This window comes from Tenrec ecaudatus, chromosome 7 (genome assembly GCF_050624435.1).
Source record: "Tenrec ecaudatus isolate mTenEca1 chromosome 7, mTenEca1.hap1, whole genome shotgun sequence".
Lineage (NCBI taxonomy): Eukaryota > Metazoa > Chordata > Mammalia > Afrosoricida > Tenrecidae > Tenrec > Tenrec ecaudatus.
Window position 1 is genome coordinate 137,167,577 of NC_134536.1, and position 17,509 is coordinate 137,185,085.

At 38.4% G+C, this 17,509-nt stretch overlaps 1 protein-coding gene across 1 annotated transcript in view; it reads left to right on the forward strand.

Moving 5' to 3' along the window:
• SRPK1 (SRSF protein kinase 1) overlaps window positions 1–17,509 on the forward strand; it is a 62,889-nt gene that overhangs the window by 11,040 nt on the left and 34,340 nt on the right. Inside the window, 2 exon segments of the mRNA XM_075555209.1 lie at window positions 13,242–13,360; window positions 14,530–14,638. Coding sequence (XP_075411324.1) covers window positions 13,242–13,360; window positions 14,530–14,638 — 228 coding nt within the window.

Below are 17,509 nucleotides of genomic sequence, written 5' to 3' on the forward strand. Positions count from 1 at the left end.
GGGGGGTACCCCCTCGTATAACATGTGGTAAACTTAGACATTCAAAATTTTAATGTGATAGTAGCAAGTCTTATCCTTAGTTTAGGATTTCTGAGTTGAGAAACTTATAACTGCTTAAGTATAATCTCAGGAATTATGCATTGATTCTTCTTCCTTTATTGAATGTTTTCATTCTTATTTATTCAATGTCCAACTTTTATAACCATGAGGTAATAGACAATACCATGGCTTGGATCAGGTGCATGTTAGTCCTCAAAGTAACCTTGCTTTCTAGTATTCTAACGTCTTGTACAGCAGATTTACTTAATGCACCTCCTGTTTTGATCTCTTGGCTGCTGCTTCCATGAATGAGTATTGATTGTGGATTCAAGTAAGACAAAATCATTGGCAACTTCAACCTTTTCTTCATTGATCATTTTACCTGTTGGCCCAGTTGCGACATGTATGAGGGGCTTCAAAACGCTTGTGGGGCAAGTGGGATGAGACGATGGCATTCTTTGCACAGACCCTTTGGAGTGCCCTTTTGTCTTCCCACAATACAGAAGTACTAATAATCTTTGCGGTTTTAACTTTTGCTAGTCACCAGCAGAACCTGTAAAACCAGATAGACAAATTAGGGCAAGTCTGTCACCTCCTGTTGGACTATAAACTTGTTGGAGACGGTATCCTTTTTGCTCACAGTGCCTAGAAAAGTCTCTGGCATACATACAGGCACACAAAGTTCATTGAATGAATGAACTAACACTTGCTTGAAATTTTATATATCAGCCCTGTACTAAGCACTGAATAAAGAGAGATTTCCAAGTTCTCTTGTGCCACTTTGCAGTCCATTCTTTTCCACCTCCTTGTATCTCTGGCCCCAGACATTGACTAATCTGCTTCTGATATTGCAGGTTAGTTCACATGTGAACATGATGAAATAGATTATTTGCATCTGGCTTCTTACCTTAGCGTGCTTATTTTGAGATTCACCCATGTTTGTGTATATGAGTAGACTTGCTCCTTTTTAGTGGTGCATAATATTTCAGTGTTTGGCTATATCATCATCTGGATTGTTTCCAGACTTTGACACTTGTAAATAAGACTGTCTACATAGTAAATTTGTTGCTGAACCATTTGAAAGTTGTGTACAAAAGGTTATGTCACCTAGATATTAAAGCATACATCTTTGGAAAATGACATTTTCTTATAATGACCATAATACCTGTATCACACCTAATATTATTATTGATTCAATAAAATCTATTCAGATCATATTTGAAATTTCCCGATTTTTCTTTATACTTTTAAAAAATCATTTTTTGGGGGGCTCGTACAACTCTTATCACTATCCATACATACATCCATTGTGTTAAGCGCATATGTACATTTGTTGCCATCATCATTCTCAAAACATTTGCCTTCCACTTGAGCCCTTAATATCAGCTGCTCGTTTTTCCCCTCCCTCCCCACTCCCTCCTACCTCATGAACCCTTCATCATTCATAAATTATTATTATTTTGTCATAGGTTACACTGTCTGACATCTCCCCCTGCCCTCTTCTCTGCTGGCCCTCCCCCAGGGAGGAGGCTATACGTAGATTCTTGTAATCAGTTCCCCCTTTCTACCCCACATTCCCTCCACCCTCCAGGCATCGCCACTCACCTGGAGGAGTCATCTGTCCTGGATTCCCTGTTTCCAGTTGCTATTTGTACCAATGTACATCCTCTGGTCTAGCCAGATTTGTAAGGTAGAATTGGGATCATGATAGTCGGGGGAGGAAGTATTTAAGAACTAGAGGAAAGTTATATGTTTCATCGTTGCTACCCTACACCCTGACTGGCTCATCTCCTCCCACAACCCTTCAGTAAGGGGTTGTCCAGTTGGCTGCCAATGGGCTTTGAGTCTCCAATCTGCACTCACACATTTACAATGATAAGATTTTTTTGTTCCTTGATGCTTGATAACCTGGTTCCTTCGACAGCTCGTGGTCACACAAGTTGGTGTGTTTCTTCCATGTGGGCTTAGTTGCTTCTGAACTACATGGCCACTTGTTTATCTTCGAGCCTCCATGACCCCAGATGCTATATCTTTTGATAGCCAGGAACCATCAGCTTTCTTTACCACTTTTGCTTATGCACACGTTTGTCTTCATTGATCGTATGAGGAAGGTGGGCACCCACTGATGTGATTTTTAGTTCTTTGATGTCTGATAACTGATCTCTTCTACACCGTGTGGTCAGACAGGCTGGTGTGCTTCCATGTGGGCTTTGATGCTTCTCAGCTAGATGGCTGCTTGTTTATCTTCAAGCCTTTAAGACCCCAGACGCAATATCTTTTGATAGCCAGGCACCATTAGCTTTCCTCACCACATTTGCTATGCACACATTTGTCTTCAGTGATTGTATCAGGAAGGTGGGCACCCAATGGTATGATTTTTAGTTCTTTGATGTCTGATAACTGATCTCTTCTACACCTCGTGGTGAGACAGGCTGGTGTGCTTCTTCCACGTGGGCTTTTATTCTCAGCTAGATGGTTGCTTGTTTAGCTACCTTTTTTTTTAAAGCCAGAATTCAGTGTAGCTTCAAGCATTGTGTTTTGTTTATCTCCTTTACCCTTTGGAGTCCAAACTGTTCCGAGCATTTTAGAATATGATATAAATGTATAAATATCTTACAACCCTTCAACTTGAAGTTTCTACCTTTTTTCTGTATAGTAAATGTGCTGAACATTAGATATATAAGTCCTGTGTACACCTTAATTTTTAGTCTTAATATCTAGAAATGGAAAAGCTAGTGCTTATGGAAAAGTTTTGTACTTATAGCCAAACTCTGAAAATTCCTTATTTAGAATGCTTCAAATTAGCTTTGACTTGATCCAGGGCTTGTTAGGTAGGGAGCTGTCCATGACACTAGGATTTAAATGTCATGTGAGTAGATCTTCCTGCCTGCCTTTCTCCGCTCTGGACAATAGTTGTGTCAACTTTGTTTTCCTTTATTTTGACTTTCTGTTGCCATGTGGTAGCAATAACCACCTCTGACAAGTTTTTGGTCCTTATTGCTTAAGATTTCAGAAATAGAGCTTCTAGCAGTAATATATATCATTACTTCTCAAAAGGATTCTAATTCTCAGGAATTCTAGTTGATCTTGCTTCTGTTGTGTACTTGGCAGCTCTGCCGGGTTGTGGAGCAGCAGTTCCTGAAAGAAATGATGCCGAGGAGACAACAAGACTCCTTGTAGGAGTGACAATCCAAGCATTTCCCCCAGCTCATTAGTGACTTGTATTTTTAAGTGTTTTTCTAATATCTAAAATGATGTGACTATTTCATGAGTAATTCTCTCTGGAAGAAATTCTGATAATTTAGAATTATAATGTGTAATATATAATAGAAAATATGAAGACGTCACCTTGTGTTCTCTATATTCGTGTGTAACAGTTTTTTGTCTAGCAGTTGTTAGTGAGGGTTTTAATACCCCAGTCTTAAAACCTCCACCTTGCTCTATGTACGTATGTATGCCAGTGTACAAAACCAGAAAAAAGCCCACCACCATTGAGTCGATTCTGACTCATAAAACTATAGGGCAGGATAGAACTGCCCCACTAGAGCTCCGAGACTAATTTTTACACAAAAGCCTCATCTCTCGAGTATTTGGTTTCAGGCTGCTAACCAGTTAGCAGCCCCGTGTGGAACCACTGCACCACTAGGGTTCCTGTCAGTATACAAGGGGACTTCCACTTGGGGGATCCGAGGTGGAAGGAATAGAATTGGAAAATTAGATGCTAGGATTTCTCCACAAGTCTTTGGAAATCCATCTGTCTTTTTGTGTATGAACTTAGTCTTGTCAGCACATTTCCTTTGACTCCAATCTTCATGCTTCCCTCTTTTAATGATCCTTGTGATTAGATTGGGTCCATCTGTGTTTCCTGGTGATCTCATTTGAAACCAAACTGTTAATTACATCTACAAAGATCCTTTTGTCATGCAGGGGGTGGGGGCGGGGGAGCATAGTTACAGGATCCAGAGATTAGGACTTGCCCAACTTGCTATTATTTTGTCACAGCTGCTTGTATAGACCTAGTAATAATTGAGTGCCTTAGACGAGATATTTTATTTCTCACCTACTAGTCTCAAACATCTTTGTTATCATTTGGGGACTTGAGCCCCCCATTTCTTGAAGCGTTGTCCTTGTCCAAGTCCAGGCCTGAGTGGATTCTAGACCATTGGGTGGAGAAAGTGGCATACCTGCATGCCTTAAGTCCCAGAACCTGAAATGACATTCCTCATATCTACTTGAGGCCCCTGGTGAGAAGTTCATCATAAACCCACATGTCCTGCAAAGAAGTCTGGCAAATGTATTAGGTCTGTACCATTGGCTGTGTGGCTCTATGTATGTAAAGAGCTCTGTATTTTCTGGGCACTACGTCTTGTTAAGGATTCTTGGTGATGCAGTAGTTTAAACAACCTGTTGCTAACTAAATCGTTGGGACCTACTAGGCACTATGAGGGAGAAATATATGGCAGTCTGCTTCCATAGAGAAAGCCTTGGAAACTCAAAGTGTAATCAATGCTATTGAATTGGACGTATTGAATTTGCATGTATTCTGCAGTATAGTCAACAAAAACATAAATATGTATTATACGGTCTCTGTCTTTCAAAAGATTGCTTATCTTTTTAATGTCTTAACTGATGGCATACAAAACTTTCCATTTTCATGGGGCTTCTAGGTTTTAGGGTTAGATCCTCCATGTATGTATGCATGATTCTTAGTATGTTATGTATGTGTATGTTTGTAGGTATGTATTAAAAACAGTCTATCTTATTTTGTTTATAGATCAAATTCCCACTCATTACTCTTTCTGAAATATTTTTTTTGCTAATTTTCCTTTCCAAAATTTAACAAATCCTATTCTACTTGGTTTCCATTTAGGTTATATTGAATTTTAGATATTAGGGAGAATTGATGGACCCTTGTTGGCACTATGGTTGGGTGTTGGGCTGCTAACCACTCTGCTAAGATGTTCAGTTCAAATTCACCAGCTGCTCCAAAGGGACAAAGATGAGACTGTGGGCTTTTGTAAAGGTTTGTAGTCTTGGAAACCTGGTGAAAGATGACTGTGAGTTGGAATTGGCTTGGTGACTTTGTTGTTGTTGTCTTCAGAGGTTGTGTCAGTTTTTATTCTATACCTTTTTCCCCCCCCTGTGTGTGTGTCTTGTTTGTATTTCATACAAGGGTCCCTGGGTGGCAGAAATGGTTAAGCTCTGGACTATCAGTCAGAAGGCCTTAGTCTGTTTGGAAGGAATGAATTGGTACCAATGTATCCACATAAATAGCTCCATAAAAGAAACAGATTTAAATGAGCAATTATAAAAAGTTTGTAGGAGATCTAAATTTGATCACTAATTAAACCATGCCATATACAACCACTTTCCTACTGTATTTATGGTAACTGCATGATTACCTCAGACATCTTTGCAATAATTTGATGGATAAAGTCAGTGAGATTCTCTTCCTTGAAAGCATTCACAGCCATTTAAAAAAATGAAATACTTGAGAGTGTACATAAAAATGTATAAACAGTAGAGGTATAGCTATAGGCATGTAAATATATTTATAATGAAAGGGATAGAGGCCAATGTACGTTTCCTCTTCATAGTTTTATGTTAACACATTGCGGACGGATCCCGAGTTTACTCGTGTTTCGCGCACCATCTGTTATGGACGGATTATGAGATAACTCGTGAAGCAGCATGAACCTGTGTTCATTTCAAGCAATGGAAAAAAGAAATTTCCTACCAGAGCCTGTAGAGTTTGCGCTGCCCATGGAAAAAGAAGTGAAACCAGGTATACCTGCAAATTTTGTAAGATACCGCTTCACAGAGAAAAACGTTATACAAAGTACCATACGTTAAAAAAGTACTAGGAACGTTGTTTACATATAGGTCCTCTGCTAACTACAATACATGAAATAATTGTAACTGTTTAGGGTAAGGTCTGCACAACTGATCAAGCCAAAGGACTAGGAGATCATTTTTGCACAGTGTTTCGGGGATAATATTTGCACACTGTCTTTGTTTCTCAATGTAGTTGTGTAATATAGTTGTAGAGTACAGTAACAATAGTACATTGTGTAACAAAGGAACATAGCAACAAATGAACACTGGGGAACAAAGAATGTATTTTTTGTTTGATATACTGTATTTTTACTGTTTTTCAAAATAATATGGATTGTGTTGATTATTTTTACAAGATTACAGTCATGAAGATTATAGTTCATAAAAATAATGTTTTGCATACATTGCAAAATATTGTTTTATAATGTGAGATGTTTTATATTCAAAATCTGAAAATTAATAAATATGACAAAACGTTGATGAGATGTAAACCCATTTATGGTTTAATGCAAATAAAACCCCTAACAGCCGAAAAAGTACATGGCCACTCTATGTATGGAGTGTTATAAGAGCTGTAAAAACCTCCAGTAAAATGATTTGGAAAAAAAATGTGTAAACAGTATTATGAAAACACTTAAGCAGCTCCCACCCAGCTTAAAAAATAAAATAAAATATGCAATGTTCAGTGTGTACTCCCCTTCATCATATCCCTGTAGTTTCTCTGAAGAATGAATCCTTATGCTGAATTTGCCTGGTTTCTTTTTATGTATTGACGATCCCAGAACAGCAGATAAAATGTTTTAAAATTTGCTTTCCGTGGAATACTCTGTACACGCATCTTGTAATTTTCAGTCTATCTTACTGCAGTTGTGAGATTTCACACTGATGCATATATCCCATTCATTTTCGCTGTTGTATGTTTGATTGCATAAGTGCTTATTCACTCTCCTAGGAAAGAGTTTATGGAAAGAGTTGGTGTTTCTGGCCCTGTTTCTCGCAGGCAGTGCTGCTCTGAGCTTGACTACTTTCACAGGAGCATGGGCCCCAAGGCAGGAGTAATCCAAATGTCTGTTGTAGCAGTGGTGGAATGGACACACAACTAGTGACATAGCAATACAATGGAATATTATACAGCGATGAACATGCATTTCTATCGTTGCATTCTATAGTATAGACAGGTTTCAGTAACATTGTGCTTAAACAAGTCAGTCATAAAAGACCGTATATCGTGATTTTCATTTATACCGACTATCCAGAGTAGGCAATTCATAGAGATAGAAGGTTGATAAGTAATTTCCAGGGACTAGAAGAAGGGGATACTGGCATGTGACTGTTAATGAGTTTGGGCTTTTCTTTGTGGGACTGGGGTGGGGGTGGAGGTATGACAAAACTTCTATTATGATGAGATTGTAACTCTGAATAATATACTAGAATCATTGGATTATATAATTTTATTAAGTAAATTTAAGTGTTAAATTATCCCTCAACAAAGACTTAAAAAGAATCTTAGGTCAGTTATTAGGTCATAATGCCAAGTTAATGAAATTTTCTTAAGAAAGTAAAGGAAGGGGAGATGGCGCCCATGGTTGACTCATGCACTGTTCAATCAAAAATTCAAATAGCATGTGCTTTATGGCGATGATGACATTACAGCCACTGCCCACAAGAGATTTGTATTTAAATGCTTTCATTTTACTATTTGTTTCAGAGATCTAGGTAAGTAAACATCATTGAGAATGAGGATTACACCAGGAATGGAATCTGAGTTGAGAAAGCCTTTGAGATAAGAGGAAGCACTGGTCCTTAACTCATTAGGCTTTTATCAACTCTCTTAACCTTCCAGAATGTTCCGGTCAAGTTCAACTTGAAAGTTAGAAGAGCAAAACTGTCAAGCTTCTCCATCTCTGTCTTCCTTCCAGAAGTTTGCCTTTGTTCTATTTTGCAGTTTAGCCTAGTACATGACTGTTTCTTACAGTACTAGTGTTCTTTTTAAATCAGGTTTGAAAGAAATTTGATTCTTTTGAAAGCATATTTATTATCAATAATAAGTTGACCAATTCAGTTTATAATGGAGGATTTACAGACATACTGGGTTAAATTTTTGATACTTGGAGATGAAATATCCATCTCTATATATGTTGTTGTAAACATGAAGAGCAAATATGGGAGACATTTACTAGATATAAAGAGTTTAAAGGCATAAACAATTTTAGGACTCTCCATTTTTGTTTTAGGGAGAGTGAAGTTTAGTTTTCAGTATTAATTAGCTGAAAATTCTGTATATGGTATTGAGAAAATTCACTTCTTGAGAAGATCAGCGAAACTTTCTTTTAATACTCATCAGACTGTCCTTTAATACTTTTCTCACATCATTTTATTCACCTTCATCAATTACTTGGAAATCTAATAGTAAACTCTTTCCTCAGATTTCTCTTTCTTGTTTTTAATTCAAGAACAAAAATGTGTGGAAGATTAAAAATATGGTAGAAATATAAAAGATAAAAAATTGGGAAGATAAGTCTAGGAAGTAGAACAAAAACCACGAAAGAAAAATTAGAAAAAGAAAATTAATGAATTAGGCAAGAGAAACCAATGTTTGGGTGAGAGTGTAGACCCAAAAAAATTCTTTTTAGCAGTTTTATTGGCATAGAATTCACCTACTATACAATTCAGTGGTTTACCTATATTAAACAGGACGTGCAACCACCACCACAGCCGGTGTGAGAACATTTTCTTCATTCTTGTGTCCCCTATTATTAACTCCCCAGTACCCTTCAACCCCCCGCTATAACCCCAAGGATCTATTCCTCTGCTCACAGAGTAGACAAAACTAGGGAAATAATTTCAGTGAAGAGCAGAAAAATTTCCACAAGTTATTCTAGTTAATTTGGTTTGCAAAGACAGTACTTTTAGCAAGATGGATTTTAAAAACTCATTGAAAATTTTTCTAAGAAAAAAAATTCACTTTATTTCCTTACAAGCTAGTTTTTCTTCAGCTTCTAATTCTTACATAGGCTTTGGGATGAGGTTGTGGGTCTAAGTCGGAGTGAGTGGGGGGGGGTTGGTCCTTCTGGGCTCCATGTGACAGCTTTCTGGCCAGCTTGCTGTAAGTGGCAAAACTCATGTAAATAATGTAGCTTTGCATACAGCTGGGGAGGCCACATACGCATTGAAGACATGATGGAAATTTCTCTAATGGCTGTGGCCTGTACTATTTTCTTTTTACGAACTTAATGGCCTTGTCATTGGAATTCTTAGTCAATTTAATTGTAAAAGGCAACTGCATTTGGTGTAAATTTGAAATTAGATTATCTTTTAGGGATCTTAATTTTACATTTGTGGAAGTTGTCCATTCAGTGATGGTGTTGCTAAGTGTTGGACTGCTAATTGAAACATCGGTGGTTCAAATCCACCAGGTGGTCTGAGAGAAAAAGACGAGGTTGTCTGCTTTGATAAATTATTACTAGTCATTCAGACACGTTATTTGTATTAGGGAAAGTGGGCCAGGTAATTCCGCAATAAATATATTCCTCAGACTTGTTTTTTCTCAGAGTGAGCACATTGGCTAAGGTTTTATAATTACTTTTGTATGTTATTTGTTACTGTTGAGTCATATAACAGAAGGAAACTGCCTGATCCCGTATGACCTTCGTGATCATTGGTTTGAGCCCATTTTTGTGGTTTTATGTCACACCGTCTCATTGAAAGTTTCCCTGGTTTTCATTGACATTAGTTCCTTATGTGTATACCTTGGAGTGAAAAATCATACAAAGAATTGAAGCAGATTAGTGTGGCCACTTAAAATTTAAATCTAAATAATTAAATTTACCAAGGAATGTCTTAACCCAGTGATACTGTGTGACTGGTTTGGTAATGTATTTTTCTCCTGTTAAATTGAATCTTTAGAAGAAATAATTTGATGAAAAGGTAAATAAACATTGAAGATACAGAGTGTAAAATTCCTTTTTCTGCAAATACTGAGAGGCATGCTGTGGACCCTGCTTTTCTGCGTATAGCTCTGTATAAGGTAGACAGCTAGTAAGTGTCCAAGCCTGAATACAAACCCAGGACTTTCTGCCTATTGAACTGCTCCATGTACCAAAAAGTATGATACATTTAATTGGTGACATGGAGAAAGGAATCACTAAATTAGGAAACATTGTTAGGCATAAGTCATAAGTGACTATCTAAAAAGCTGTTTTCAATTGCCCCTTCCCCCAGAAGAAGTTACTTTAGCGGACGGCCCAGAAGCTGCAGCTAGGGAAGAGGGACGTCTGATCAGAGCAATCGGGAGCAAATGAAGGGGGAGGAAGAGAGAGTGGAGCACATCTTAGCCCATCAGGCCTGGGGGATGATATCCCTGCTCCGAATAGCCAATGCACAGAGTGGACCATATGGCTGATCCCACTATGAGACACGCCATCCCTCGCTGACCCATGGCCCTTCGGGGGACAACACTGGATACTCAGTGTCAGGATTGGCCCGGAGTGATCCTGCGACACCGAGGCAAAACAGTAAAGGTGTGGGGCAGAGCAATGGGGTGGGGAGGGGGGGAAGGGATAGAGCCCAGAGCTCCTGAGGGAGTGCAAAGGATAGACTCAGGGGCCAGAGCGTGGCATCCCATCGGACTTGACTGGAGGACATGCCTAGAGGTAAAAAATCAGACCTTGATCTATTTACAGGTTTTTCTTAAAAAAATTTTTTTTAATTTTCTTTTTTTAATTCTTTTATGGGTCGTTGGTTTTCTTTTTTGTAGTCATCTTGTTCTCTTTTGTCGCTTTGTCTTGCTATGCCTTGTTTTTTGGGTGAATGTTATTATCTCTGCAGATCTATCTAGATAAAGATGGGCTGGATGAACAGTCTGGAGGAGAAACCAACGGGACCAATGGTTCCAGGGGGACACAGGAGATGGGGCGGTGGGGGTAAGGAGGTGATCTTGCCAACCCAAGGACAAGGGAGCAACAAGCGATCCAAAATTAGTGGCAAGGAAGGAGGTTGTGAGAGGCCTGGTAGGGATTCAGAAAGGGCAATGTAACCAAGGGAAATTACTGAAAGCGCAATGTAACCAAGGGAAATTACTGAAACCCAAATAAAGGCCGAGCATGATAGTAAGACAAGAGGAAAGAACTAGGAGAGAAACGGTATTTATAGAGGTCTAAATACAAGCATGTACATATGTAAATATATTTATATAGGATGGTGGGGAAATAGATCTACGTGCATATATTTATAGATTTAGTATTAAGGCAGCACTAACGGGCATTGGACCTCCATTCAAGTACTTAATGCAAGAACACTTTGCTCTATTAAATTGGCATTCCATGATGCACACCTTCACGACACAATCGCAGAAGACATATATGTGTGCATAATCAAACATGGTGAAGATAGCTGATGGTGCCTGGCTGTCAAAAGATACAGCTTCTGGGGTCTTAAAGACTTGCAGGTAAACAAGCAGCTATCTAGCTCAGAAGCATCAAAGCCCACATGGAAGAAGCACACCAGCCTGTGTGACCACGAGGTGTCGAAGGGATCGGGCGGGTATCAAGCATAAAGGAAAAAAAAATCATATCATTGTAAATGAGGGTGAGTGCAGAGTGGGTGCTCAAAGCTCATCGCTAGGCAACTGGACACCCCCTTACAGAAGGGTTGCAGTGTAGCAACGTTGAAACATACAACTTTGCTCTAGTTCTTAAATGCTTCCTACCCCCACTATCATGATACCAATTCTATCTTACAAATCCAGCTAAACCAGAGGATGTGCACTGGTAGGAACAGGGAATGCAGGACAGATGATCCCTTCAGGACCAGTGGTGAGAGTGGCAATACCTGGAGGGTGGAGGAAAGATGGGGTAGAAAGGGGGAGGTGATTACAAGGATCTACATATAGCTTCCTCCCTGGGGGATGGACAACACAAAAGTGGGTGAAGGCAGATGTCGGACAGTGTAAGATATGACAGAATAATAATTTATAGATTATCAAGGGTTCGTGAGGGAGCTAGGGAAAGGGAGGGGGGAAATGAGCTGAAATTAAGGGCTCCAGTAGAAAGTAGTGCATGTTTCGAGAATGATGATGGCAACAAATGTGCTTGACACAATGGATTATGGATGGATTGTGCTAAGAATTGTACAAGCCCCCAATAAAATGATTTTTTAAAATAAATAAATGAAAAGCTGTTTCATGAATGTAGTAATATTTTAATCCTGGAAGCCTAGATACGGCCAATGAAAATGTAACCCCTTTAGAAAGTAGTCATGCCATATGACTGACACTCCTAAAAAATGTGTGAAAAGTTGACACAGGACGAGCAGTGTTTTAATTTGTTATACATAGATTGGGTCACTGACTCACAGCTGACTCAAAAATGTGCATGGCCACAGACAAGGAAACACTCAACTGTTGATAGGTGTTCAGATTAGGAGTATGTATAGGCATACTTGGAAATCTTAAAAATCTAGTCTTGTCTAGACTATTGTAATGGAGCAAGCCACATGAATTTTTGTTTCCTGGTGCGTGTAAAAATTGTTTATACACTGTACTGTAGTCTATTAAGTATAATAGCATTATGAAAGCGTTTAGATTATTGTGCAAGTTGACAAAAAGTGAGTCTTTAAGTGAGCACTCATAGAAGAATGGTGGTAATAGTCAATTCGAGATTGCCATGAACCTTCAATTTCTAAAAACCACACTGTCTGCAAAGTGTAGCAAATGAACTATGCCTGCATTAACTGTTTTTCATATATTTACTTTTAATGTTTTATAAATGGGAGAAATACTTTTATTCCTATCTAGAAGGGAAATCATTCTAAATACTTTTATAGCTTTTCAGAAGTGAACATTTCTGAACAAGTTCCATGCTGGAGTGTGCCTTAGTAAGGGAGGATACTTTTAAGGAAAAGCATGTAAGATTTCAGAGTGCGGAAAGCTTACATCACAATAGGAATGCTTGTGTGTTTGTGTGTGCGCGCACGCGTATATGTGTAATACATATAGTGTATAAGTAGACATGTATTTCTATAACGATAGAACCATGCTGGAAAGTATCCAGGTTTGATCATTGGTTACAAGTGCCCTCAGAATATTTATGGAAAAATGGAATTGAAAGATAATGCAATTCCACAAAATTTTTGAAGCCCTCCTGTACGTTAGAATCCATGTCACTTTTCCTCTTTACATATGTCCCAGGTTTTATTGATCATATGTTGGCTTTTAGTAAACAATTCCCTACTGACATGAGATAAAGCTGTAGCTAGTGTTTTCCTAGGCTGCCACTGACTGTAGCATGTGAAGGCTCACGGAGGGGAGGGACATTTTCTTGAAGTCCTTCTTCCTTCCATAAGGGGTGAACATTTGTGTCATTTGGTAGATCTGAACCTCAGCACCGAGGCTCTGCACCCCACTCTGAGAGTGATATACCGGAGCAAGAAGAGGAGATCTTGGGATCAGATGATGATGAGCAGGAGGACCCCAATGATTATTGCAAAGGTAAGGCTTTCTAAGACAATTCCAGTTGTGACGTGATCCATCCTTCTGCAGCTTTTCATTTGTGTGTTTGGTTTATTATGTACTGGGGGCTTCTGGAAAATGCCCTGTGTCTTCTAATTCCATTTACCATGAATTTTTGGTGCTTTCTGTGTGTTTTTTTGTCTAAGGTATAAGAAATAATACTTTTCACTTGAACTGAATTTATTAAAATCTAGTTTTTAGGTTAAATCTTTTTTAACCCTTTAATATTGATGCATACTTACCTTTGGAATATTCAGAAAATATTAAGCAAAAAGAGGAAAATAAAAGCCAACTGTAATGTTATTACCCAGAAGTAGGCAATATCAACATTTTAATTGTAGATTAGTAAAGGAAAGAAAACCTCATTTCATTTCTTTTCCTTAAAGGGCTGGTTGCTAAGATCATTAACCTTGGACTACAATGTTATAAGGTTGCCTACTCTCTTCTCTGTTTCTTTTATGGGACTTTCGAGGATCCTTGGTTAGGAATTTACAACAAAACATACGATGCATCTTTGAGAAGAGTGTGGTTCTGATCCTCAGCAGGGAAAGATCAGAATTAAAACACCTGGAACCACTGCTGTTGATAGACTAGTAAGGACTCGTTTTGTGTTAATTTGGAGAAGCCAGCCTTCCTGTGTGCTTTCTCTTTTTTAGTCAAACAACCGTCATTCAATCTCCTACCTCAAAACCATCCTGAGATGGCAACTATAAATACATTTTTGTGTTTAGATAAATCTGTTGGATTATTGAGTGGCAAGAATATTGTGCTCATACCTTTGAGGATGAAATTTCTGAAAGAAAATGACTACAGAACATCACAGGTTCAGTCTAAATCTTACTAAGGCCTTTGCTTTGTTTTGTTTTTACTGAGATCTCTAAATACTTGGACTGATTTAGCTTTTGCAACTTTTTCCTCAGTTGGTTACATAGGGCTTCAGAAAGTTGGTGGGAAATGGAATTGAAAGGTAATGGCACTTTCCAATGAACTTTAAAGCCTTCTTATAAAGAAACAATGTTTAGTGGATGAAACATGTATTCCAAGTTAAGAAATGTAATGTATCTCTTACTCTTCTTTATTTAAATAGTATTGTTTCTTATCATGCTGCTTCTGATTAAGCTAAAATTTCTTCTCATTATTTATTCTAGGAGGTTATCATCTTGTGAAAATTGGAGACCTATTCAATGGGAGATATCATGTGATCCGAAAGCTGGGTTGGGGACACTTTTCAACAGTGTGGTTGTCATGGGATATTCAGTAAGTTTTAGTTAGTAGCTCTGCAAAATAATTTGATGCCTCGGTGTCTGTTTTTTTTTTCCTTTTTTCTCCACAGATCATTAGGGCTACATTCTAGCTTTAGACTGACTGCTTGATTAGAATCTTTTTCTTGAAAATAATCTTTATATTCTTGAGCAAATTACTTTCCTCATGAAAAATCAGTATTATACTGTGTATGCCCAAGTATAAGCCGACCCGATTTTCCACCGAGGGACCTAATTTTACCACAACAACGGCATTAAAAATGTGCTGGGAAACTCTGCTTATACTCGAGTATGTATGGTATACCTGGCCCTCTACTTTAAGATACAAGAAAGTAAGTTACCATCAGTGAAGCTATGGAACTCCTACTTAAAAGCTTTGCAAATATTCATTGCTTGGGCTGTAAATGGATGGTTGACTTTTCATTGGAGTGTAGAGTTAAATTTGTAGACATTGTCCTAGATGAAGCAAAATTGTTGTATTTTTGTTTTGGGAACAAATTTGCTGAGTTGTGCAGCCTAGAAATTTTCTTTACAGAAAAATACCGTATATGCTCATGTATAAACAAAAAAATGTGCTAAAAAAACGGGTTCGGCTTATACATGGGTCAGTGGTACCCCAGCAAGGTATAACATCTTGCAGCCCCCCCACCCCCCATAACGTGACATGTGCCCGTTATCTCGCGGGTGATTGCCGTTTCTCCGCTGTTCATTCAAAGCCCCGCTGACACTGCAGGGCTTTGAATGTTTGTTTACTCAACATCTAACCAGTCAGAGCTGTCCTATGACATGGACGACTCCAATTCACAGACGTACCCGTAGTGATTCACTTACACCAGCAGCTGAACTGGTAACCTGCACAGATTCCCCCCCCCCCCTCCATCCCGGCTAACATACTCTTGAACCAAAACAAAATGTCTGTCATATGAGGCTGGTTTCAAAATGAAGGTTGTGTCAAGAGTAGAGGAGAAAAGTAACAGTATTGCAAGTAGGGAACTCTGTGTTGACGAAAGCAAGGGAGGGAGTGGCGGAAAATGAAGGCTGACTTGGAGCAGATTCCAAAAGCTAAAAAAACTCATCGTGGTTTAACGTCTTTTTATGGGGCTCTAGAGAGTGAATTCCATAAATGGGTTATGGAGTGTCATCAAAATGGTTACTGCTTAACACGCATGGGAATCCGCATACGTGCTCTACAAATGGCTAAGGATGACAAATGTAAAGCACCAGGGATTGAAAAATTTGCTGCATCAGCAGGATGGTGTACCAGCTTGAGGAATAGGTTTGGCCTACTATGAGACAAAGAACAAAGATTTCCCAGAAATTGCCACACGACTTTGAAGAAAAAGTTATGTATTCTAGTCATTTATTATAAAACAAAGAAGGATTTATAATTATGACCTGGCAGATATTGGGAATATGGATGAAACTGCCATGACTTTTGATCTTCCAAGCAACAGAACTGTGGCAAGTTTAGGAGTAAATGAAAATGAAAAAAAAAACAAAAAAACACCACAGTTGTTCTGTCATGTTTGGAACTAAACTGCATCCTGTCATTATTTTTAAAAGAAAGACCTTGCCTAAAAAGATCAATTTCCCACCAAGAATTACTGTGCGTGCACATGTTAAAGGCTGGATGCATGAAGACGGAACAAAACAATGGCTGGAAGAAATTTGGAACCGACGACCAGGAGCAGCCTTAAAGAAAAAGCCATCGTTACTTGTTTGGGATATGTTCAGAGCCCACCTATCGGATGACATAAAAAAATCGGCAAAATCCAGTAAAGTTACTTTAGCCATTATTCCAGGTGGGCTTACATCTGTACTGCAGCCTCAGGATGTATCTTTGAATAAGCCTTTTAAAGACCGTGTGCGAAGGATGTGGCATGAATGGATGTCATCTGGTCAAGCCCGACTAACAAAAGGAGGAAATCTCATGAAGCCTGACATTGAGTTAATAGCAAAGTGGGTTTGAGATACATGGGAAGACATTCCAAAAGACATGGTGTGACGTGCCTTCCAGAAATGTAGTATTAGTAATGCTATGGATGGCAGTGAAGACTGCGCTTTGTGTGAAAATGACAGCAGTGATGGTGATGACGGCGATCTCAGTGAGGACAGCGTCTATGATGACCTCACACCAGCTGAAGCTCTGCATTGGGATACGGATGATGACAAGGAATCCAGTTTTGAAGGATTTTAACCCCCTACATTTTAGCTTGGTTGCTGATTGAGCTCAGGAAATGATACTCTTAAGGTATCATTGTTGATACTTTATTGTTTTTGTTGAACCTATTTTCCACTTACTGTACTGGTTTACTAATGTTAAATGACTTGTCCTTTTATTTATTTTTTTTATTTAAAATAAATATTTGAATACATTACCCGACTGATGTCTCAATTTTTAGTAATTTTATTTTCATTTGTTTTGATTACTGAAACTCACCAATAGCATCTGCATTTTCCATCCTAGGCTTATACTCAAGTCAATCAGTTTTTCTGGTTTCCCAGGTAATAATTAGGTACCTCGGCTTATACTCTGGTCGGCTTATATTCGAGTATATACGGTACTTATAATGCTTATAGTTTGTCTTTGAGATAATATTTACTGTCTGTGTTGTTTATTGTTTAGTTTTTAGGACTTTTGTCATTGTATTTTTCATACAAATAATTCTTCTGGCTTCTTACGAGAAAGTATTAACCTTTTTAACATTTTATCTTTTGCTATACCAGTGTACTTTTGTTTCATGTCTTCCCTTACTTATCCTCATTTTCATGATATGAGTTACTTGGGATTTGGGGAGACATTCAGATGATGGATTTTTAACTTGGAGAAAATGTTTAGTGATTGACCTTATCTGAGAAAGGATTT